This window comes from Excalfactoria chinensis, chromosome 1, assembly GCF_039878825.1.
Source record: "Excalfactoria chinensis isolate bCotChi1 chromosome 1, bCotChi1.hap2, whole genome shotgun sequence".
NCBI lineage: Eukaryota > Metazoa > Chordata > Aves > Galliformes > Phasianidae > Excalfactoria > Excalfactoria chinensis.
Window position 1 is genome coordinate 14,056,678 of NC_092825.1, and position 25,792 is coordinate 14,082,469.

The window sequence follows — 25,792 nt, forward strand, 5'->3', positions numbered from 1 at the left end:
ACCTCCCTCAACCTGCTGGCTGAAGACATCTGTAATTCAGTTAATTCAAACATATTATCCAATAAAATCTGGAGATCATCTCCTTCACTTAGTGCAATGCATCCCAAGCAGTGTATATTACAGTTACAGCTTCAGGATGTTCCCAGAAAGAAAGGCAACAAAGAGTTCCTACATAATTGGAGAAGAGCTGGTCCTGCTTCTCTTAAAAGACAGCAAACCTGAGCTGTTACACCCCTGCTGTTTGTATCAAACAGATTTTGTTCTCGGCCATTCTCTGAAGCGTTTTGCTTTCTGTATCAGCAGGAAAATGCCAGTGCCCATCCTCAATAAATAATAAATGTTTTTTAAGTGCCGTATCATAAAAATCATTTTAGAAACTGTAATGGGAAAATAAGAAAGGAGGAAGACAAATGGTCTTCTGCTTCCTTGGTATATTTTTTGAGCAGTGTGTTGGACCTTCTTTCGCTTTCTAAGATTTACAGATAGACTTGAAAAGCACACAGAAACCATATGTGCAAATATGCATTCAAATATGCATTTGAACATATGTAGATTTAGCGTTATCCCAAAGTAATTTTCTGTTCCACCTCATGGCATCTGTGCATATGGGGTTTTATTTTCTTGTTCTGTAACACTGATTATCAAAGAGAAAGAAGCCCAAAGTGACTCATAGAAGTAGCCTCACGGAAGAAAGGCAGCTCCTTACTCTAAAGAAGCAGCAGCAAGGCTTGACGTTGGTAATTGACCACAGGATGGGAATTGGGCTTAGAACTTGGGATTTATATTTTTCTTAGTTTCTGCTGCTGTGCTCTATCCTCTATAATTCTTTTTCAGCTTATGAGATTCACCTGCTTTCTATTTTTCAGCAAGTTCCTAATGCTCATAAGGACTGGGTGTGTGCTCTGGGCCTGGTGCCTGGTGCTCCAGTTCTGCTCAGTGGCTGCAGAGGAGGAACCCTCAAGCTCTGGAACGTGGATACCTTTGCACCAATTGGGGAGATGAAGGGACACGACAGTCCTATAAATGCAATCTGCACCAACTCCAGTCAGATTTTTACAGCATCAGAGTGAGTTTTTCTTACACATAAACCTTTTTTTTTTGTAGATCCCACTATAGTTTTGCCCATGCAAACGAATTTAGATCTTCAACTGTGTTAGTCACTAGCAGAAGTGAGAAGGGTCCTTGCCTCTAAGTGCCAGTAACCTACAGTTGTGGTGTCTGAAGTGTGGTTTATGCACTGCAGGGGATGCGAAAAGGTGATTTGTTGGGATGGGAGAAGAAAATACTGGAACTTGGATGGTGCTTGTGTGTAGTTGATAAATGAATAACAATAAATACATTGGTAGTCCATGCTCAATATGATGAGTTGCATGAGTAAAACAGTTCAGAGACCTCTGATGTGCAGGATGACAAAGGCAGAATTAGACAATACCATTTTACCAGCTTGCACACCTCTAATGTAAGGCTGTTCACTGCTAGGATCAACTCCTGACCTGTAGGAATGTTTCTAAGTGCCATGTTAAGTTACGCTCCTTTCATGCTGGCATAGAGCAGAAGCTTTGCAAGTTGTCCTCCTGTCCTTTAGACACCTTGATTTGGATATCTGCTCCCTCAGTAAAAGTGGGCATATTAAGAAGTTAAAGTCATCCTGAAGGAAGAAAAGTGCAGGGATCTGCACTTAAAGGTGCAGGCTTTGCACAGGAGCTATGAACAGTGTCACTTTGCTGTCACTAAGCATTGTTGGAGTTGTCAAAGATGATATCCCTATACTTGGCTAAAGATATTTGTACGTTTAGGTCACGTGCAAATAAAATTTATTATTAGCAGAAAATTCCATCCGTTTGGGACTTGTAATACTGTGCTGAAGGCCTTTCTGAATAAGGCACCTGAATCTTTTTTAAGAAGTCTTTTTCCTCCTGTCTCACTCCCTCCTTCCCCAACTTAATCACCTAACTAGTGTTGTTTTGGTTTCTTGTTTTTCAGTGACAGAACTGTGAGGATCTGGAAAGCTCGGAATGTGATAGATGGTCAGATCTCTGACGCAGGAGATGCAAGTGAAGATCTGGCCAGTAACTGAGATGATGGGCATAAACAAATACGTTGAAGTGCACTCTGTGCGGTTTGCTGCATACTTACTAAGTGAATGCTGATGACTGAAAATAAGAGTGAACTCCTCTATTAGACCTGCTGTCCTTAAGTATGTACTGTATGTAGGGGACAAAAACCCAAGGGTAGCATTCTTGTATCTCAGTGATCACGTATGTATGTCTATATATAATGGCGGAATTTGTGTGCACTTGTGTAACACTTGCAGTTTGAGTTAACTGGAAGTCACTCTTCTTTAATGACCATCTCAAAATTATAACCAGGAATATATTCAAAGAGTGCTCTGCTGTATTTCACTCACAAGTATGATCAGCTGTGTCGCATTTTAGGGTAGCAGGGGACTGATGATGTCCTACTAATAAGCATTTGATTATGACAGACGTATTTTCAAGATTTTAAAGGTCACTTACCCTGTTAGGGAAGTGAAGTGAATAAAAGATGGGAGGAAGCTGTTAGAGCAGATCGTTCTGATATAACTGTGTCCTGCAAACAGCAAACGCTATATGATTTGTGTTAACGTTAGCGTATAATCCGTGTTGACCAAAGCTGTGCAGCTGTGTATACTCTGTGCTCAGGACTAGAACTAAAATGCTCATAGACTGGTATGTTTAATTAGTGTTTGGCCTATAATCTGTAATGACTAGATGTTCTTAACGTCATCACAGAACTATACCTTAATCTATTTTTTCTTATGGATTTGTTTCTATCATCTCACTTTTTTCTTTTTTTTTTTTTTAAGCAAAATATCTTTCCTTTTTATCTAATTTTATATGCTGCTAAATGTATTTTAAATACACTGTTTTGCAAACCTTGGCAGTTACTTTGAGAACTGAACCACGTGTACTGGACAAGCTATGTAAATAGATGGTTGTATAAAGAAAATATCTTATCATGTGCCTGTATGACTTTTAAAGTTCCTAGAATGTGGATATTGAGGGAGGATGTATAATTTAGCCAACTGCTCTGAATATTAATTTGTAAATTCTGCAGACTTGGAAAACTTGTGTAGATTCAGATGCAGCGTTTGGATGTCGGGGCTTTTTGTTGTGTGTCGTTTTTTGTTTTGTTTTTTTCCCCAGAAAAATGAAAAGTCTGTAAATGACAGCTTGTGTAGGTAACACTTAAATAAAGATGTGAATGTGAGCTATTTCTCCTTGTGGTTTCCTTCATAGTTCCTTCTAAACAATTCAGTTCACTTGCAAAGGCCCCACATGTAAGCATGCACAATGTTACGTGATGCAGTAGAATACCTTGCTGGGTAATTCAGCCCGTGGGTTGGTATCCCAGCCCTGTCTTCTAGTTAGCCATTGTTTCTGTTTCAGTGGTACTCTGGAACCTTAGCAGGATTCCCTTGTACCAAGTACAGTACAGACTTCAAATGGAGTAGATTTGTCCTGTTCTTAAGAGATCGTTTCTTCCCTTATTACATTGCTGTGCTTTACCTCTCATGCTTTTGAGGAATTTAAAGGGTGCCTGCACGTGTCGCCACCACCTGAGGAAATGGAGAGTGGATTCACATGCAACAGGCTGTGCCTGGTGCAGGGCACCCCTTCTGTCTAGCTCGGGCACTGCTGCATGGTTGGGTTCTCTGGGCAGCCCACGTCCTCGGCAGGGCTGCTGTTTCCCCAGTCTGTAACTCATATCAACATTGTGGTTTTCAACTGTTGTTTTTAAAAAGTCCTTATAAACCTAAGAAATTTCTGCCTGCTGTCAGGCTGTTCTGCCTTAATGGACCATATGGTGACGGCCTGTTGTTGCAACAGTCTGAGTTACAGACGCTTCTCTCTTGTAATGCTCGATAACAGACATTTTGTTTTATGAGGCTATCTTGTGGTTAGCACCAATATAACTTAGATAATGTGTATAGAAAGTTATTTTTTCCTCTGGGAGGACATCCCATCAGAATGAACCTTGCTGTACGACACAGGCTCACCATGGAAGTTCTTGCCATCAAATAGTTGGAGGTAATTTGTCATTTTGTAAAGGTCACGAACCCAGCCTTGTTCAAAGGGATATTTCTTCAACTGTGTTGGTTTTTCTCCAGACGTTTCATTTTGAGTATAAAGTTATTTCTTTGGCAAAAGATAAGTCGGGAAAAGGTAAACAGGGCTCTGGGGGGGGGGAGGTTCTGTAAAGACTGAAGAGTCTCTGGGAAATAATTTTTGGGAAGTCTTAGGAAAATGATCCCCTCTCCAAGTTGGGGTTGAAAAGTTTAGCAATGTTTGTGGACAAATTTGTCACCAGCCCTATCTTATCTGCTTCTTCATGACAGCAAGGCCGTGTGTTACAGTAACCTGAGTTTCATGGGTTAGATTTGAGAAATGTCTCATTAATAATCTGAACAAGATAATTGAGGTGCATGTTGTGCCTTGGCCTGGTATAAAAGGCTGCAGGCTTCAGCCAGGTGTCAGCGTTCAGCCATGGACGGGGTCAGGCGGCTCTGGCTCATGGTCGCCGTGCTGGCAGGTAGGTGTGTGGGACTTCTGTTTGTCATGGCACTTAAAAGTGAGATCTAAACGTGGTGACACTAGGAGAGCAATTTCACACAGAAAAGGAGAGGACAGGCATAGGCTGAACTCCTCCTAAGGTGACTCTATGGGAAGGCAACAGTGCTGGCTTGTTTTATAAGTCCAATGGTGCATTCAGCTCTTGGGCACCAGAGCAGATGGACTGAGGTCATTCAGCTGCTGAAAGGTAATGTTACCTTGGATAATTTGCTTCCTGGGATTTTTTTTACCCATGTATAGTTGTGGTGAATCAGTCTGGGGTCTAATAAAGAGAGAATAGAGCTGATTCTCATTGTGTTGAGAGGTAAAGACAGAGGGAAGCAGCAAGCAAGAAGGTGAGCCCTAAATGGAAGGACTGGTGAGTTAGAAGGAGTGTGGTGATGTTTTAACTCCTAGCTTAGGCCTTATTGCAGCACCCTCTAACAATAACACAGAATTGAAGCTGGGGTTGCCAAAAACAAACAGGGATGCTTTTTCGTTTCTATCTTTCAAGCTCCCTCTCTTTAGTTTCTGTTCCCATGGAAATTATCAGGGAAAAGGAGCACGTAGCCCCAGCAATTGCTGAGTTTGGCTGCTCTTTTGCATTTCATTTCAACACATGCTTACAAACGCAGGCAGTAAACGCAGAGGGGATACAATGCAAAGGCTTTAAAATAAAAATAAGAGGGGAAAAAAGAATGAGTAGAAGAAGGAATCTGCACTTTTCCCTTGCCATTATGTGGTATGGATAGCAGGAATTTGGGGAACAAGAGGTGAAGGAGGCTGCAGCCTGGGTCAGCTGCTCAGACCTGAGCGTGTTACCAAAACTTCCAGGAAAGCTTCAGCTTTGCACGGAAGAGGGTTGGTGGGGGGGATTTCCTTGGCTCTACAGAAGCAATTTTTTTTCCCCATCAAACTTTCAGTTTGCAATATCCTTAAGAAGTGTTTTGAAGGCATTTCATGATAGAGATAAGTTGATAAGAGTCTCCCGTGAGGTGTTAATAACCTGCTCTGGTGTGTTCAGTCGTGTTGTAAGTAATGAAAAGAGCGATGCTGCATTTTATTCCTGTTGGGGAAAAATAATAGCAAAATGTGGTGGTTTTACTCTCCTTTGTGCTCCATCCACCCTGATGTTAACTGGCACATGTGGGCCGATTCCACACTTCTGCTTCATACGCACCTCTGTATCACACACCATTGTGTCAGAGTGCCCCTCCGCTGCCATCTGTCACACACAAAATGCAATGAAATATTGGTGGGAAGGTTCAACCCCTGCTGCTGTACCACCAACATCTGCCTCTGATGCTGTGGGCAAAGATGTGTCACTGAAATGCTCCTTGCAGAAAAAATGGCACCCACTGACATTCGTTGATGCTTGCTGAACGCTTATGGAGACCAACCAGAGGATGTGAGCACTGTAAGGCTTGCGGTGGGTGGTGTGTTTCAGCAGTGGCCACAGTGAGTCACCTCTACTGGTGCAGATTGTTACAAGGCTCTTGTTCATTGCTGGTGATGGTGGGTTCTAATGGGGGTGGCTGTGTTGAAAAATAGAGTTTTGTAACTGAGAATTCACTCTATCAAACAGTGTTATTGTGCTTTTTGTAGCTGTTGTAGTCTCCGTGGAAATAAATAGGATGCATTACTTTCAGAGCGACCTCCAAAAGCTCTGACATCACCAAATGATGCAGTTCCCTAGTGAAGCCTCAGTTTTATGTCGTAGTTTTTTTCAGTATATGTAATAATTGTTTGTGCATGTTTTCTTGTGAGCTTACTTATATGGGAATACTCCAGACTGTCAGCAATCACATATTATGCTACTGGGTATGCACCAGTCCACATTAAAAATGTGTGAAGTGAAGGTGTCTGTCATTTTATAGAACAGGGCAATTATTTTTCAAGTCGTTTTAATCTCTGAGTTTTCATAGTATTATTGAGGTTGGAAAAGACCACTAAAATCACCTAACTCAACTGTTAGCCCATCCCCACCAATACTGCCCACCAACCCACATCCCTCAGTGTCACATCTCCACACTTCTTGAACACCCACCTCCAGGGATGGTGACTCCACCAGCTCCCTGGGCGGCTTCACTGCTCTTTTGGAGAAGAAATGTTTCCTCATATCCAACCTGAACCTCCCCTGGTAATACCCGGGAGGGCAGAAGTTAGCTGTCAACCTGCTACCCCACACCACGTGACAGGGGTGCCCTTGGCAGATCCCTCTGTGTGGGAGCCAAGTGCTGGGCCAGCAGTGGGGCATGGGGACAGAACCTCTTGTTTTGGTCACCAGTAGGCATGCTGCTCTGAGAACATCTCAGCCAAGGGAGTTGTAGTGTTGGCCTCAGGGTGAGGCAAAAACATCTTGGCAAAAGAAAAAGAACTGCAGAAGGTCTCACTGCTTGTTCCGTAGCTCTCTGTGTGTCATTCCACGCTCTCTGACTGCTGTTCCCCTCTCAGCCTTAGGCCACAGCTATGGCTCCAGCATGAAGCAGTGCACGGTGCCAGTAGCAAGACGAGTCGACTGCCACCCCCAGCCTGGTGCGACCCAGGAGAACTGCGAGGCACGCGGCTGCACCTGGTGTGCCACTGACATCCCCAACGCTCCGTCGTGCTTCTTCTCTGAGGACAGCGGCTATGGCTACTCCCTGGCCAGGAGCATAGAGAAGACAGCAAAAGGCTGGAGGTAAGCTGGCAGTGAGCTGTTGTGCCTGAGTCTGGTGTGGGAGGGGTGGCAAGTGCGTTTCTGTAAGCCACGTGCAGTTGGGGTCCTGCTCATGCCACCAGTGCATGGAAACCACATCTTTCATAGAATCGTAACATCACAGAATCGGAAAGGTTGGAACAGACCATTAAGATCATCTAGTCCAACCATCAGCCCATCCCCACCATGCCCACAGATCACAATCCCTCAGTGCCACATCTCCATGTTTCATGAACTCCTCCACGGACAGTGACTGCACCACCTCCATGGGCAGCCTGTGCCACTGCCTCACCACTCTTGCTGAGAATAAGTTGTTCCCCATATCCAACATGAACATCTCCAGGTGCAACCTGAGGCCATTACCTGTTGCCCGTTAATTGCAAGAAGAGCCAAGCTAACAACATAAGAAGTTGTCATCTGATTTTTTGCCTTAAATCTCAGTAAAATAAAAGCTACTGCATGCTGCTGAATTCATCCATAGGGACAAAAAGCCAATAATCAGAGATAGGGGAAATTGTCAGTGCTATGGCTGGAAAAGGGAGAAATTCTGAAACTAAAATAAGGAATAGTTAGGTTAAATGTTAGGACAAAGTTCATTACTCAGGGAGTGGTGAGGCCCTGGCACAGCTGCCCATAGAGCTGTGGGTGCCCCATCCCTGGAGGTGCTCAGGGCCGAGTTGGATGGGGCCCTGGGCAGCCTGAGCTGGTGGGGGGCAGCCAACCCAAGGCAGGGGGTGGGTCTGGGGGGGTTTTGAGGTCCATTCCAGCCCAAACCATTCCATGATTCTGTGATTCCATGATCCACAACAGCTGAGCACTGTGCTGGGAGCTCAGGCTTCTGCTGCAACCAGCAGTCCAGTGCCACCAACTTCACCATGAGGAGGTTGATCTCAGCAAATGGGAGATTAACCTCAGGTTTTCTCTCTCTCCAAATCAGTCCTTGATGTATTATTTCTAAGAACTGATGTAGATGCTGGGCTGTTTCCCTGCACCAAGAGGTGGCAGTGGGACTGAGGTGGGTTTCTGTCACAGGGTGACGCTGGCCAAGCGCAGCACGATGTCGCTGTTTGGCGAAGACATCTCTCCTGTTGTTATGGATGTGGAGTTCCAGACGAAGGACAGACTCAGGTTTAAGGTGAGTATTTCGGGGGAGCATGCCATTATAAGGTCAGCTAACCACACCAGCTAACCATCGGCCTTTCCCTGCCCAGGTGTATGACCCCAGCCGGGAGCGCTTTGAGGTGCCCCTCAGCATTGATGCTCCAGGGGTGGATGCCGAGGATGCCAACTATGAAGTGGAATTCTCACCTGACTCTTCACACTTCCAAGTAAAGAGGAAGAGCACCGGCACAGTGCTGTGAGTACAGAGTGCTGCCAGCTCCGCGCTCTGGAGGCAGTAGGAGCAACAGGGCAAGTGCTGGCTGCTTCCTCAGGCTTTGCTGTGTGACACTGCCACAAGCACAAACCAGCGTAAATCCAGTTGTCCTCCCTGAAAATCCTCATTATTAGTGGGGTATCTGTCTGTCTAATGAGTGATTATCCGCAGGCACACAGGAATGATTATCTGTTAAGCCAAATAAGCTTTAAGACTGCTAGTTTCTGGGCACACAGCTTGAAGCATTGCTGTTCTGAGGCTGTGGAAACACTGAAGCACTATTTTCTGAGATACGGGGTCCTGTTACACACCAGAAGCTTAGCATGAGCTCGTGTGCCACTCTCGCAGCCTACAGCCCCCAGCTACCATTGGTTTCAGTGGAAGCAGGTGATGGTGCAGGTGGGTCTGGCCTGTTGCTCTGTGAGAGATCACTTCTGCATCACTCAGGTTCAGCAGAGCAGAGGCACGGGGCATTGAAATATGGGCACCATTCTCATCAGAACCTTGCAAGAGAGGAGCAAATTGTGCTCTGCCCATGGGAGGCTGTTGGTATACCTGTATTAGTACTTTAGTTCAGATCAGCAGCACATGTTGAGGCGAAGCTCCTGATTACACCCACCCCTTGTGCCTTTGGACCTTAGCACCAGCTCTACCAGTGCTGGAGCAGATGAACCTTTTGCAAAGTGCACTCCCAGAGGGTCCTTGAGGTCCAAGTGGAATGCCAAATGTGAACAAAGCAGGTCACATCATTGGTTTGTTGTTTGTTTGTTTGTTTGTTTCCCGAAAGCTCTTTGTTAAACAGATTCAAAAGATAAGCATTATCTGTGCATTAAATGTAAGGATGGCTTCATATGTGTGATGTGATGCAGCCTCTAGGATGGCTGCAGATGGAACCACTGCACTGGGTTTTAATCAGCTGTCTGTCCTTTTAGCTGCAGCCTCATGCCGTCTCTTTTTGGGCACTGCAGCCAATGCTGTAAAGTTTTCCTTTTGCAGGCTATTGTAGAGGAATGTATTATGTATTGCCCGATAACAAAAATAATTTAATTCCTTGTTAGACTTAGCAGCTTTCTGAAAGCGGTGAGCTTAAGATAAAGGCCCAGTTCTCTTTGTAATGAGAGATTTTGGCAGAGGCTCATTAATTAGAAGGGAGAGGTGCCAGCACAATGACTAGGGCTGGCATAGAGCTCAGTCCTTGTGGTGACCCCAGGCTCCGGGGTTAGCCTCTGAGCAGCACTGCTAAGAAAAGATCCTCGACAGCAGAGAGGTTGAGTGTTTTGCTTAGAGAAGGGGAAATTCTGCGCTTCTGAGGCTTTTGCTTCACTCAAATGGCACTGGTGGTGGTTATAGGCTGAAGGGTCACAACTGGCAGGAGTGCTGAGTAGCTCAGGTGTGCAGAGAAGAGCAGTGAGGCTGGTGGAGGGGCTGGACCACATGAGGTACGAGCAGTGACAGAAAGATGTGGGGCTGAATAGTCTGGAGGAAAGGAAGCTGAATGGAAACCTCATCGCTCTCTACAGCTATCCAACAGGAGACTGCAGTGAGAAGGGTATCAGTCTCTTTTCTCTGGTGACAAGTGATAGGATGTGAGGCAATGATCACAAGTTGCCCCAGAAAAGGTTTAGAATTTCTTCATGGAGAGGGTGGTCAGCTGTTGGAATGGGCTGCCCAGGGAAATGGCAGTATTTAAGAGATGTGTGGGCATGGCACTGAGGGATGAGGTTCAGAGATGGGCTTCATTAGGTCAGGCTGATGATTGGATTTTATGATCTTGAAGGTATTTTTCCATCCTAGATGATTTTGTAATTCTAAGCTGCAGACGCAGGAGCTGTAGGATGGCAGGACAGCTGGTGGCAAGCTCCCACTCCATCTGCTTGACATAAAAGCCCATACCAACTCAGCCACTTGTGCTCCCACTGCCTCCTCCTTCGAGGAGCGATTTATCACCGCATCCACAGCATTGCAGAGGAGAGCAGTGGAGACTTGGAGTCTGCAGAGATTCCTGAATGTGATTTACAGGCGTTCCTCCCAGCTGCACATAAGGAGCCCCTGTGATAGCTGAGCCACCTGAGTGCTGGCTTCAGGAGGGCAGGATAAACCCAGAGCTTTGTAATCCTGACAAGAGGGGAGAGGAATGAATTATGTCAGGGAAGAGCCATTAGTAGCTGATTGCAAACCTCATGCGGAGTCCAGATCAGGAATAAAACACCAAGTACAGCTACATTTTCAGGTAATCAAAGATAGGCTCTGCTTTGCCTGCACGGGGTGAGGATCAGATGGGGTCGTGTGGGGAAATGATCCAGGTGCTGCTGGTGGGCAGCTCTCATGCTGCCTTCATTTCTTTTCCTTGTCTTTCCTCCCACTTATCTCTCTTTTTCTCATTCACTGCTTTCATTTCTCTGTCCCATTGTTTTTACCCTCTTTTGCTTTCCTGCTGTGCTATTAGTGGTGAGGGCACATCCTCCCCGTGCCAAGAGCAATCAGAAGCTGTGGGAGGGAGAGGTGCTGTCTCTGTCTGCCAGGTTGGATGAGACCTATTCCTATGCAGGTGGCAGATGTTCTCCATCTTGCTGGAGATGTGACTCAAAGCTGCAACAAAATGGAGGGCTACAAGTCCTAGATCTGAACCATGACGCATGGGGACTGGGGCCAGGTCTTCTGCCCTGAAGGTGAAGTTCCCAAACCTGCTCCTGTTAGCTGGGAAAACACCTATCTTGGCAGAGTGGCCCAAACTGGCCAAAAATTAGCAGTCACCATTAGTTGAATAAACCACTGCTCATGCTATCCTAGCTGATCTTGCAACTCTGCTGGGAAACTGGGCTGTTGTTGGCCAGGGCTCTTTGCAAATGAAAACAGGAAAGAAAATGCTGGGCTGTAATAAGACAGGTGAGGGAACAGACAGGAGCCTCTGCATTGTTAGTGGCACGCTTTCCCAAGCTGAACGCTCTTCTTCTTTCCACTTCTGCCACAAACAAGAACAGTCGCTGTTGGTGGTGGTATGAGGCATGAGTATGAAGGCTTAAAGAAAGCTCTGATTTCTGTAAGAACAGAGAGCAAAAGGCCACAAACTGCTTTAAAGCAGCGAAAAATAACAAAGACATTCTAATTTTGCAGTGTGTGATTCCTCTGCGGGACTCATTGCCCCAGGGCTGTGCTGACACGGGAGAGTTAGCAGGATGCACATTGATGCATAAGAGAAAAATCATCAGTACAAAAAAAACCCATTTCTGTCTGCGTGTCTCACAACATAAGTTAATTCTATGAAAACAGACAGAAACTTCCCCTGTAAGCAGATTACTGTAGGGCTGTCTCCGAGTGACATCTTATGCCTCTGTGATACCTGGCACGGGCCGTTGATGAGAGCAGGCTGCAGGAGGATGGAGCATTGATTTGATTCTGCACTTTAATATCTGCCCTTCTAGTGAGTTTTTCTTCATGATATCACATGAATTATGGAGGGCAGAGCATTTTCCCCAAGCCACGTGAGCACTCCCTTCTCTCTATTAAGAGTTAGGAGTATTTTGTTTGCACTTGGGAGGACGTAGCACAAATAACAAAAATCTAATCAAGACTTTCCTTCATTTCCAAAAAGGCTGCTGTAGAGTTCAGCTGCTTTTTTTATTGATTGTGGTAGTAAGCATGGATGCCACTTACCGTGAAGATGTTTTTACATAGGCAAGGCTATTAGAATGATTTATAATGCTGTTGTCTTAAGCTGCAGTTTTGCTGAAAGCAACGGGAGCAAATTGTACGTGTCATGGGTAACTTGGATTTGATCCTGCTTTGCAAGAGCCATTATTTTACTCTTCTAATCATTAAGATTTATGCTATGTAGGCGAGAAATATTGCAGGCATATCACTTATTCAAGTGTTTTTCAGAACAAAAATCAAGCATTATATATCCAGCCACTTACAGAAGATGCCCTGATACCATGACGATGAATTCAGTAGAAGTAGAGCAGAGCTATGTCAGTAACAGTAAATACACCCTGCAACTTGTTTTTTCTAATGTCACACTTGCGGAAGATCTGTTGCCGGCTCCGACTTTCTCCTACTCATCTTAAAACTAAGATAAACATAAAAAATACATATTCTTGGCATACCTTCTGCAGGCCAGTGACTCTTCCCAGGGCGTGTAGTTGAAAAGTAGTGTGGCTCTTGTGAGGCACTGGAAACATCTTTTGGAAATCTGAGCGCAGTTGAAAACTGGGGAAGCCTGGGCTCTTCACTGGTGCTGCCCAGCAGTGTGAGTGAGGAGAGGCAGGTGCATCTGGGTACCTCCTGGACACAGGCTCACAATCCTCAGTCACAAAGATGCTTTCTTGGCTTTATAGTGATACTATGCCTAAGCTCAGCTGGGAGGCTTGGACTCACTTTTCTGATAGATGTGAATTTTCTATGTGGATTTTCCACCTGTATTTCCAAACACATATTCATAGCCTTCCAAAGGGTCTGTGACTTCCAAAGGGTCTGGAGGCCAATGAAAGTAGATGTTAGACAGGACGTTCTCAGCGAGTCAGTCAGAGCAGGGGAGGGGTGCTCACACTATAAAGCAGTGAGATCATTTGCCCTTGGGTTCATTGCAAAAAGAAGGAAAAAAAAAACAGGCCAAGCCTAAAAAAAGTTGGGTATCACTATGTGCATTTCCTAATGAAGTATTGTGTATTTATTCCAAGTCTTGTGGTTCTGGAGGTTTTGTAGGACATCCCAGCTTGTGCCAGCAGCTGTCCAGCTCTGAGAAATGTGGCTCAGCCAAGCCCTTCAGCCAGGCAAAGCACCTTAGTATCACTTAAGACCTGATGATTCCACTTCTAAAACCAATGTCTCATAGTCATCTCCCTCCGGTGTTGTGAAAATATTGGTTTCCAGCTCCAGTGCAGGCAGGGTGGGATGTTCTACCTGTGCCCTGCCCAACCTCCTCAAGCATACTGCTGTTGTCCATCACAGCACTGCTACTGTTTGCAAGGCTGCTGGAGGAGAATCGTGCAGGTTCCTGCACGCACGGTGTCATTTTATGTTCCCTCCTGTTTCATTCTTTCTGTCTGTGTTTAAAAAGCAAAGAGGGAAGGTGGGAGAAACCTAATATTTCCTTTTAGTAAATCCGAGTGCTTGTGGAATGTCAGACATTGTTTTTTCATATAAACGATTGGTCTTTGCCAGCAGAACATAAGCAAACATTGCAAGAAAATAACTGAACAGACAACCACAATGCACTGAGGGCAGAGGCTGGGGATGGGAGGCAGAAGAAATGCCAGGGAAAAACCTGACCACACTCTCTTTTAAATGGAGGAGATACGATGGTGCCTAGAAAAAATGAGAGAGCCTGTGTTTTTTATGAGTTTGTTAATGCTGTATTTAGTGCGTAGTGCTGTGTTGGGCAGAGGTTGATAGAAGGACTGTGCTGATGGAGAACCATAGCTGAAATGGGGCTGAAGGATGGGACCCAGCTCTGGGATCTCATGCAAACACTGAGCTCATGGCAGTGCCATGGGGGAATGCATTGCGTATATTAGGGTCTTTCCATACCCCTGCAGGTTTGCTGGGTTTGTCCACAGGGCTGTGGTTTGCAGCACCTTGTACCTTCCTGCCTAGGAGGGGCTGGCAAAGAGGAAGGAGCACTTCTAATGCTATGGTAGCACTGTGCTTGACATGGGAAATGTCAGTGCCACGGTGCAGTTGCCAGAAATGTCCAAAGCCTGATGTCCTCTGAACAGACATCACTGATAGTGCTCAATCAGTCAGGACAGATATTTGAGCTCTTCCCAGAGCATTTCTGCTCTGGCATCCTTTGCTATGTGGTGCACTCCTCCAGACAGCCACACAGCACCAGAGTACTGTAGCCTCTCACAGAAAGACCTGTTTTCCAGGGACTGAGCCTGGTTCTTAGGAATACTTTGGGTGCATTAGCCTTCCTATGAGAGAGCAGCTTTATTTAGCACTGTTCATGGATAGAGAAGGTGCTGGAAGGGAAGGGGAGTTGTTGCTGGTGAGCAACTAAGTCAAAAGTTTAATGCAAATGATTATTCTTCTTCCTTATCAAAAAGGCCATGTTTTACAGATGGCACTCACCCTTCAGCACAGGTGTGTGACTCATCTGGGATTATAGCCTACCTTTGGCAAGCAGAGACAGAGGGTCCCCAAGCAGGTTGATGAGTGACAGGAAGGGCAGTGTGGTCCCCTCACAGTGTGGTGTGTCCTCTGCTACTCCAATTTACTGGTTAAATTGATCAAACATTTAATTTTGTCAAAGCCATTGACAAAAGATCATTACAAGGAGAGTTATACCACTTCTACGCTCTGTCGCTTTGGCTCATTTATTTTAATTAGCTGTAACACATTCATGGTTAAACAAGGCTCGAGAGGGTGCTATCTAAATGTGGTACTCATGGCATACACAGCACTATTAATGAAACACTTCTCCACAGCTTGACTATGCCCTCGTCCATCTAGATTTCTGCTCATTATGGCACTGGAGATAGGAAACAGAATATAACACCTAATTAAAATGCGAGCCCATGTCCACAGATGAGGCAATAGAAAGAAAGGTACTAGGCTGGCAAGAGAGGCAAGGGAAGATCCATCACAACATAAACATCTTATTTGAGCAGAGTCTGGAGGATGCTGTCATTCTGCTGCACTCCGCATAAAATCGGGGTAACAAAAACATCTGGTCCTGATCCAGCAAGGCATTAAAAAGTTAAAGCAACCAAGTGCCTGTTGTTCTCACTATGCATTCTGAAGCCCACTGTGTAATAACAATTTTTAGCCTTCCCCATTGGTTGTCATAGAAATAGCACAAGCAATGACTTATTTTGGTAAGAGGATTATAGATAGTGTCTTCTCTTATTTCAGTTGTTCTTTTCAAAATTATACTGAGGCATTTTACTGTATAAGTAGACAAGATGTCTGCAGCCGTTGCAAGGTGAATTTGATGTGTGTTAGGTTAAGTACATCAGAAGCATACATGGAGCTCAACATTTTTCATATCGTTACTCTCCAAAGTACAGAAGTATCGTAAATAACTGGATGTGTGCTTAAAATGGTGCATACCAAGGATGAGCAAACTAACCATGTTTCCCTCCATTTGTCCCAGGTGGGATAGTCCCCTGGTTGATCTGTTTTTCTCCAACCAGTATCTTCAGATTACCACAGCTGTGCCATCCAACTCGGTATATGGGTTTGGTGAGCAGGAGCATGAGTCCTTCAAACACAACATGGACTTTGTTACCTACGGCATGTTCAGCAGGGACCAGTCACCCACGGTAATTCACTTTGGGCAGCGCTTTGTCCTGGGCTTCTATCACAACAAGGCAGAGCTGAGGCAGAGCTCTGCCCAGGGAGTGCATGATAACACTGCTGACGGGAGCTGATGGCAAGGACTGAATGCTGTGTGTACTGCAGGTGTCAAAAGTTTTAATTAAATGACAAAATCATAAGTCGTTTTGAGGAGAATTTGATTCTTCTCATTCGAGTCTTTCTCGTGGTGCAGTACTTATCAGAAAAAGAATGTTTTATGTATCAAAACCCTGGGTCAGGAAAGCATTTAATCTTGCTCCCTGATCGATCCCCGTTCACCCAAACAAGTTGGGCTTCAGCAGGATTTATTAGAAGTATGGCAAAACTGAGGTCAACGGGTGATGAATAATGTCACTACAAGAGCATGTTTTACCCCTGTCTTTTCAGAGGGTTTAGCAGAACACAGAAGGTTGTGTTAAGAAAGGCTATTAAGGAGTACTGTATTGAGGCAGAAAAGCAGCTCTTGTTCTATCACTTTGACTTCACACCAGTTTAGATGAAAAATATCTCCAACCTTTCGAAACAAGTCTCTAACTATGAATGAATGAATTTCCTTGTCTTTGAATACATACCTGGCTGACCAAAACTCTGTAAAAAAATGGCAAAAAATAACTATACCAAACGTGTTGCTTTTTTTTCAGCCACTTGCCAATCTCTATGGCGTTCACCCTTTCTACATGTGTGTAGAGGACGACTCCAATGCTCATGGTGTTCTCCTTCTGAACTCCAATGCACAAGGTAGGCAGATGTGCAGATTCCCTATGCAGATTGCATATAGGAAGGCAGTAAATTAGTAAATACAGAAAAAATAATAATAATAAAATAAAAAAGCTGTTTCAGAGATTGCTTTTTTCAATGTGGTACAGTACAGCAGAATGCTGCATAACAGAGATTCCAGTAATTGCTGCAAAGTTTTCAAAGAGATTCCATCAGAATGGCTGTGAAACGAGGTAAGGCGTTTTCAGGGAAAATATATGATTAATTTTTTTAAAAATAGATGCATATACAGGAAAGGGAGAAGGTAGAATAAATTTCCTCTGGGACTGGCAAACTGAATCAAATCAATTTAGGTTAGCCCTGTATTTTGTCTGCAGCAAGTATTTTGTGTGTTGCCATGGTCACCTTACTGTGTTAATCCAATAGTATAATTTCTGAAAAGGGGAATCTTCATTCAGTCTATAAAATCAGCTTCCCCTGGCAGGCAATGACTTCCAATAAGAAGATTAAAATAGCACAGAGGAACCCTAAACACAAGCTTGTGGTTCCTTGCGATATAAATGAAACAGACAAATGATTCTGGGCAATCTGTGTGGGTTTCTGTGATTTATTGCTGCACTAAGCCAATCAAAAGATGCAGACTGCAGAAAGTCTGGACGATTCCTAGCCCATATACAGGTCCTATGTGCCCATCTGGTCATATGGTAAAGTGTCATGGAATGACCTCCATGCACCTCTACCCGGTGGGGATGCTAATGCTTGGAGAAGACCAGCATGCATATGCCGGAGTACGTTTGTCCTGAGAACCTGTTTTTCCCTTTCAGATGTTTCTCTGAGTCCAAACCCATCCTTAACTTTCCGCACTATTGGAGGGATCCTTGACTTCTATGTCTTCCTTGGTCCGACTCCTGAGAATGTCATTCAGCAATACACAGAGGTTAGTAGGAAATGCTTAGGGCCATGTGGGGCAGTGCCTTGGATGGAGTTCAATCGGTGCTGGGTTAGCAGCAGGCAACTCAGGCAAAGCTTGGTCCTGCCTCACATACACAGTGACTGCTGATGTGGTGAGGACAAAAAATGTGGTGAGCAGAAAAAGATCCAATCATACATCAGTATTAGAGGAAGACTAAGGAGAGCACAAACTGTTATCAGTAAGAAAATAACAGAGGACGGACTGAAATGCATTTTTGTTGAAGGCCCCCTCCTGCACAGTTGTGCTCAGCTACTAGGCATGAAACTTTAAACAGGGGAACAGTAGCAGGCTTCTTGTAGTGAGAATGGTGATTGCTTGCTCCTTGTTTCCACTGGGAATACGGCGCTGCCTTAGTCTGCAGAAGATGAACATTTAGAGGCAGGGAAATCCTACAATAGGGATGGAATACTTGAACAGACCATCAAAGGAGGCTGGAAATGTTCCCTGCCAGAAGCTGGTAAGAACAAGTTGACCAAATATTGATCTAGATTTGCCTCAAAGCCAGATGTTGATGTTGTGTGATGGTGTGCTGATGTTCGGGTGCTCCTCAAACCTTCCTTTCATTGGTATAGTCTTATTATAATACATTCTTCTGCTCCATGATTCTCAATAATCAGTACATTGAAAAGTAATATAGAAAGGCTGATAGGCAGAACATTGCTAGGAGCTGATCAAAAACCAATGGATACTGTAAGCAAAAGCCTTCCCATCAGCACCTGGTCTACACTGTGCATTACTACAGCAGAGGTGTTTCCCTATTGCTCCACCTTAGGGATTTTTCCATAAGGGAAAGATAGTTGTGTATATCACTGGATTCTGATTGTGTGGCTCACTCTCACAACATATGAACACTATCTATGATATAACCATCCAAACACGTGGCTGATGGTGTAGTTTTCTCCTTGTTTTTCATTCTGTATTCTGCTGAGGGTGGTGGACAGATTTTCCAGCCCTTTCTCTTTTGTTGTCTCCTTGATTTGCATGAATCAGTGAGCTTATGAGAGGTGGAAACAATGAGGAGCTTAGTCTGCTCTATTAACATGATTAAAGCAGCTGTTTTTTTCCCCTTAGTCTAAATCAGCCATCTTTTTTATTATTATTATTATTAATTTTGCTTCATTTGCACGCACAGAAAGAGCCCTCATGGTTGTTTGGATCTGGTGCAACTTCTTCACTCTGGGGCTTCCAAAGGCTTCTTGGTGACAGTGACAGGGAGTTGTTCGGCAGCAGTCTGACTGCTAGAAGGCAGAATGAAGGAGATTGGGGGTGATTTGAGTCGCCCTTCCCTGCTCTGACACTGACTTTTACCAAACGTGTGGGCACCTCATGTTTTAAAGCTCTTGGGTGAAAAAGGCCAAAGTTTCAAACCCTGCTTGAAGAGGCTTCTGCACCAAGAGGTGGTTTGTATTGCTCCTGCTCTGCTGCAGAACTGGGAGCAGGAGGCATTAAAAGGATGCTGAGCGCAGATGGGAATGTTTGGAAGCTTTATCTCTGCTGGACTACTGAGGTGTAGAATGGACTTCAAAGGCATCAAACCTGCGCTTAGCAGGAGAACTGCGTATTGATTCTGGTCCAATTAGTCTGCGTTTCACTAATGAAAACTCATGTATCTGCATTTGAGAGCAGAGATGTGGAAAAGCCTTATTTACTCCTGTCTCACAGAGTATAGCATAACTATTTGCTTTTCAGTTGCCCAGTGTTTTCCAAATAACTGAGAATACATGAGGAAATTGCTGGTTTGGGAGTGTGTAAGCAGTTGTTACCCAGTGAGAGCTATCTGTACAAACATGGCAGGTGACACGTTCCTCCCGGTCACCAAATGCAGGTGATGCATTAACTGGGCCCTTCACGGAAATGCTGTCTCAGAACCAAGCTCTGTATATAAAGAAAGCAGCATTTTGCCCTTGCTGGCTGTTTAAAGCCTCCATACCTTATGCCTACCCTGCAGAAGGAACACGGCTCCCTTCCCTCAGGAGTCTGCAACTCCCAGCCCCTCTACACATTTTTCTGCCCTGCAGATCCGATGCCATAGATCAACCAGAAAGCTGGTTTTTGCACTCCCACATTGGTGATCAAGCATTAAAAGCCAAGAGACCCATCCACACGGACAGAGGTGTGATCCCTGTGTTGAAAGTACCTATTTCAGGGGCATCACTGCACAGAGGTGAGAGCCATCCCCATTTCTTTTCAAAGACTTTTACTGGTGTTGTACTGGTCTCTCCATCTGTCCCTGGGGCAAAGCACAGCAGTGAAAGCCTTGCTAACCTGCTTTAAACTGGTGATGGAGGCAGTAGGAGATCAGAGGGTGGAAAACAGGAGCTCTGTTGTGTCTTGTGAGGGGCAGTGCAAGAAAGTTCATGAGCTGGGCTCCAGGACATAGCCTGCCAGCACCACTGAGCTCTGTAGCAGTGATGGTCAGGTGTGTGTTGGGCGTGGTGTAGTGGGAAGAATAAACTTCCATACCAATGCTTCTGGTCCCTCCCATCCTTGAGCCTGGCCATGAGGAGCACTGCTCCCAGCCAACCAGAGCTGGTCCTGCCACAATTAAATCTATATGTTTGACAGTAGTCACACTTTTCTTCTACAGCAGGAGAGGCCTGGTGTGCAGAACAGTTATATAAATCAAATTTGTGGGAGGATGGGAAGAAGCTGCGATGGGCTGAAGAGCTGAGCCCAGCTGGGACTCTGCAATCTGAGGCCGTATCAGATCATGGGTGCCAAATGCACCAGTGTCAGCTCAGAGCAGAGTAACATGAGTTCCTAACAGAGCATAGTGCATAACAACCAACTCTGTTTTAGGAGAGGAAAGTGCTGCTTTACTTCCTCCTCTCAGACCTGTGAGACAGTTCTGAGTGAAGGGACCTCAGGAGCTCTCCAGTCCCACCTCCTGCTTGAGCAGTAACATGGGGAGCTGCCTTTTACTATGTGGCATTTATAGTTTAGTTCACATCATCCATTTGAAATGTCCATAGTAATTATGTCATCTGTCCAACAGCCCAACACAGGGAGAGGGAATGCTGTTCACCTGCTTTCCTGGGCACGGCTTTTAGCTGCTCACTGAGCTTTGCTCTCACTGAGGAGTACCTCCAGGAGACCTCCTAGATGTATCTGCTCTCAAATGCATCTGAGAAAGCTTCAGAAATTACATAAGGCTAAGTTATGCAAACCCGTGTAAACTGGCAGTGAATCTATTAAACAACACTCAGTTATTTATGAACCAAGTGCAGGAGGAATGGTGGTATCAAAAATAGGATCTTTTTTTTCTACTTCTGCACCACTGTATCTTTTTTCTCCCCCCTTTTTGTCAGTTTGGATCCTCCATATGTTTGCAGTTCCTGCATTTCTCATGTTTTCCTCCCTCAGTTCCCCCTCCGTACCTCATTTACCTTTTCCAATTCCTTGCAAGTCAGTTTTGCCTATCAGATTTTCTCTGTGTGCTGCATTTTGTGTTCATTTGTATGCAGAATGCAATCTATATGAATTAACTAGATCCTAAATATGTATCAAATCCAACCCAACTTTCAGGTTTGCAGAATCTCATCTCTGCCCCTGCCAATCCATCTGCACGTAGGTACCATATGCCACTTACTTTATCAGGAAGCTTCAGGGGGATCCATTAGAGAGAGTCCAGAGTATAATTAGAAGAAAGAACATTTGTTTTCCCAGCTGCCCTGTTTTCATCCTTCCTCTTCGAATGTTCTCTTCATTTCGATTACGCTTACCATAGCTGCTTCAGCCTGGCCAATCTAGGGAACTAATTGCTTTAAAAGTTAGTATCTTGCTTGCAAGGTAGATTTTCTTCCATTTGTTTAACTGTAATCCCAAACTCCTCAAGGGATGCTGTCACAAAAGACAGGGCAGCTCTGAGGTCTGCAGAGCCAGGGTGCAGAGCACAGCTGGGGACAAGGCATTGCCCCAGGGGAAGGCCCTGCCTGGTGCCTGGATGGCCACAGCCTCACCTCAGCCCAGCTGCCAGTTCAGCACAAAGAGCACTCAGTGCAGCACAGAGGGTGGAAGTTAATCCCCATCCAGCTTTTGAATTTGGCATGGGAGATGTCCCAAGCTCATCAGCATGTTCAGGAGAGACCTGGGGCATTGCAGGGCTCCCTCCCACTGCCTCTGGACCGATGGCAGCCAGCTCAGAGGATGACCATGTACTGGTCTCTGTGCCACGCAGGCATCTTGCCAGGGCACCAGGCTCTGCATCCAGAAGCAGGATTAATATTTATCAGCTGTTTTTCCATCTTCCTCTTATCCAAGGGAAGAAGCCAGTACACAAATGGTTTCGTTTCATCAGGGAGTTCTTTTGTTCTGTTTTTTTAACCTTTATTGGAGAGGTCATTCTCTGTTTACTGTAGAGAAAACACGGACAGACTGTGCGGCTGCTTTTGGAGCACAAATGGTGGGGTTCACAGAGATTATCTTGCAGCATAGCTGTGTTAAAACAAGTTCTGCTGCCTCCTCAGATGACTATGTCTGTCATATGGTGAGTGCAGTTGTGATAGAGGAGCAGACTTGCCCTGAAGGTGCTGTGCTGGACACTATAGCGCTATGCTGCAGGTGCCCAGGGGATAATCCTAACCCATTTCTTCTGCCCAGCTCTCCGCAGGAAACACCAGCAGAGCTGGAAGGATGGTCTGAAGGATCAGGTGCATCTGGGGAGACTGCACTGCGGTGGCAGTAGCGCATCTCTGCCCACTGGTGTCCCCATATGTGATTTGAGGCCACATTCATCTGTCCAGGGCCTCTCGTGGCAATGGTGCAGTGCCAACCCGCTGGTAGCTGTGCTTACTTCTTCTCTTGGCTTCATCTCCAGCTGCACACAGGAGGCGAGGAGGCTGAAGAGGGTTGAATCTGGTGGAATGGGATGAGGAACAGGCACATGAGGGGTGCAGTGCTCAGCCAGCCCATCCCTGCCGGAAGGACTCAAACCATTAGCCATCAGGCGTTCTGGCCCCTTACTGCTTGCCATAGGCAAGAGATCCCAATCAGTGAACATATACTGTGCAGCCAAATCTGTAATGCTGACTGCATGAAGTTGACCTGTTTGTTCACAAACCATCCTCAGTTACAAGCATGTGACCCTGAGCGTTCTCCCTTGAAGTGCTCAGGGGCATTAAAACACCCACTGCTTTTCCTCCATTTATTTTTCTGTCCACTGCAGCTCGTAGTTTCCATCACCTCTACAGTCTGTGACATCTTCTAGAGCAATTTTATGTCCAGCATTGCCGCCCCTGGTCGGATTCTGTACAAATTCATGAAGGAAGAGATATCTCTATGCACTGAAATATCTGGAAGGCTTAGCTATGCAACTGATAGGAAGCGCCAGGCATGTATCCTTTTATCCAATTAAAGTTGATGGATTTTAGCTGCCAATATTCAAGTTTTATTCTTTTCCACTTCCTAGGCTAATTAGGTATGGAGATTCATAAGGAAACAAGGGAGGAATGGTTACTTAGCCAAAGGGAGTCAATAGCTGTGACTGATTAATAATCATGGGTGCTTACTTGCTACTAGACTTTCATGTGTTGCCTGCAAGGGTCTTAGAATCACCGAACAAAAGCTAATTTCATGGGGCCTAACTGTTTAAAATGTGAATGTGGCTTTTGAAACATCTCCCCCGGAAAACAGCAGTGTATAGCAATGAGACAAGGGAGGATTTCACTGTCTTTCTCAAAGTGACCTGCTGTTGTTGTTTGATGCCCCAGCAGCTTCCCTGGCAAGCAGACCAGGACACCTCGCACATCCCTACCTGCAAACAAGTTTCCTTATGCAATTTGCAGCTGAATTACATGGAGCAGGTGGAAATCAAATATTTATAAAGTAGTACTTAACTCGTAACTGTGTTTCAGTTGAGAATTTTGATGGAGCAAATGGTAACTCTGACCTTGAGGGGATTTGTTGACACCTGGCAACCCATTGCTGTGGGCCAGCAATATCAGCAGTCAGTCACGAGCAACTGGATTTCATCAGGGAGGTGTGCAAATGTGATTAAAATTTCAGAGAGTTTAAATAAACATCAGATGAATTAGTTCAGCTGGATGTGGCAAGAGAAATCAGCAAAGCAGACATTGCATGCAGTGCCAGAGATTTGCTTTCTGTTGACCAAAGGGTTAGGTCCACCAGGAGAAACTGCTTTAAAGCCCACGTTAAAGCAAAGTATATTATACATTTTACAATGAATTATGTGGTGCAGTGAGTTGACTGAGAAAGTAAGGAGCATTTCAACTGTGTGTGATAGTTGCGTTCTGGTCCTTGTGGCTTCAATGAGCTGGGAGCCTCTCCTGGTCATTCAGGATGATTAATCTCTCTAAAATCTTCACCTCACCTTTTGAACTTCTGTATACCTCATTCCTGCTCTAGGCCATTGGACGCCCGCACATGCCTGCCTACTGGTCTCTAGGATTTCATCTGTCCCGGTGGGGTTATGCCAGCCTTGATGTCGTAAAGAAAACTGTTAAACGCATGCACCAGTATGATATCCCCTTTGTAAGTAAGAATCTTTCTCCATATGTTCTCATTTTGAAATCTGAAAGGAGATGAATAAAATTATATTAGGGAAAATGTGACGATCCCATGAAGAGAATCGTAGAACAAAATGATGTTCATAATCTTCTGTAGCGGATTCACAAGCCATTTCTGCACAATATTTTTACATATCTTTACAAAGCTCAGAAGAATGTTTAGAATGGGCTTTAAATGTGAGATTTTAGTGCTGCTTCTGTCTGTGTTGCAGTCAGGTTGGGCTTGGGTTTGCTTTAATGCCATGATAACAGTTTACTGGTGTATGGCAGTACAAGGTGCTGGCATTTTAAACACAAACTATGGCAGAGCAGACAGATATCACTGCCAAGTAGTTGCTAACCTAGGACTTCCATGTATCCATTTTGTCCGTTGCTGCCACAGAAATTTATAGGGGCTGAATTTGGCCTCAGTCAGTTACAGTTATTATAATCATTCTCTTAGGTCTCATTTCATAGGTTAATTCATCCCTAGGAACACGGTTACACCCATTCTGATTTTCTTTTAAAAATACATCAACGTTTGCCTTTAAAACACTTAGGATGTCCAGCACTTCGATATCGACTACATGGATCGTCGCCTGGACTTCACCTATGACAAAACGAATTACGCAGGTCTGCCAGAGTACATCAAAGAGCTGAAGACAGAAGGAATGCACAGTGTCATTATTCTGGTAAATTAAAAATGTTGTTAATTATTTTTCCATTTATAAGAGCTATTTGCATCACAGTGCCCATGGCAGTATCCAGGTGCTAACGCATGCATGCTGTTGTGGAACATTTTCTATTTTTGTCATATATTGAGGAGAGGTGAACAACAGTTTCTTGCAGACGTCACGTTTAAATGTGCTGCATTTATCACATACCTGTGTGTGCCAGTGTTATCTCTTTACCGTAACATCAATTTTCTTTCATTTTTTTCCACTCATCTACAAAAAAAATTTGCTTCTTTTTAGGTCTGAATTGAGATAGCATTGCTTTAATGCAGTTCTTTTTCTGATAATGAACAAATGAATTTAACGTGCAGACAGAAAGAGCTGAATAGCGGAAAAGATCTGCTCACAATCAATCTGGGGAGCTGGTAACTATAAATCATGTTGCCTTTATGTTTTCTCTTCATCTGAATTAATGTAAGAGAAATCTGTTTGCACAAAAAATTGTAGAAAACAGATGCTGAACCTTTAACCAGTATTGATGTACAGAGTCACAGAGTGGTTGAGGTTGAAAGGGACCTATGGAGGTTATCCGGAGCAAGGCCCAGCTCAAGCAGGGACACCTACAGCTGGTTGCCCAGGATCACATCCAAATGGCCTGTAGTGATCTCCAGGGAGGGAAACTCAAATGAATTAATTTGAACAGAAGTGAAAATCAGAGGTTTCCATTTTCCCTTGTCAGAATTTCCAGCAAGATTGCCATCTCCCCCCAGCAGTCCCCATACATGTCCTCGAACTGAATGTCACTTTCCTTTGCAGTAAATACAGAAAATGTTAGTGGTGGTAAAGAAACTAGAGGTGAGAAAATTATATAATAGTCTTAGATGAGTCCATAAGGCATTGCTCTGCAGCACCCTAATGCAGCACGGTACTGCACAGCCTGGCTAAGTCAGGGGTGGTGGCATGA

The 25,792-nt window shown here is 44.8% G+C and overlaps 2 protein-coding genes across 5 annotated transcripts in view; both read left to right on the top strand.

The window, feature by feature from the left end:
* KIF21A (kinesin family member 21A) overlaps positions 1–3,249 on the top strand; it is an 82,306-nt gene extending 79,057 nt beyond the window's left edge. For 3 of the 4 annotated variants that reach the window (XM_072326367.1, XM_072326369.1, XM_072326368.1), the window contains 2 exons: positions 867–1,066; positions 1,984–3,249. In XM_072326367.1, the coding sequence (XP_072182468.1) occupies positions 867–1,066; positions 1,984–2,077 (294 nt within the window). In that variant the 3' untranslated portion in view covers positions 2,078–3,249. The remainder of the gene's footprint in view (positions 1–866; positions 1,067–1,983) is intronic. The other variant, XM_072326371.1, reaches the window with a different exon arrangement.
* Positions 3,250–10,572: 7,323 nt separating this feature from the next.
* The window catches only part of LOC140261622 (sucrase-isomaltase, intestinal-like), a 44,085-nt gene continuing 28,865 nt past the window's right edge, over positions 10,573–25,792 (top strand). Inside the window, exons 1-6 of the mRNA XM_072355244.1 lie at positions 10,573–10,895; positions 15,759–15,927; positions 16,603–16,699; positions 17,503–17,615; positions 24,015–24,140; positions 24,715–24,846. Coding sequence (XP_072211345.1) covers positions 15,880–15,927; positions 16,603–16,699; positions 17,503–17,615; positions 24,015–24,140; positions 24,715–24,846 — 516 coding nt within the window. The 5' untranslated portion in view covers positions 10,573–10,895; positions 15,759–15,879. The remainder of the gene's footprint in view (positions 10,896–15,758; positions 15,928–16,602; positions 16,700–17,502; positions 17,616–24,014; positions 24,141–24,714; positions 24,847–25,792) is intronic.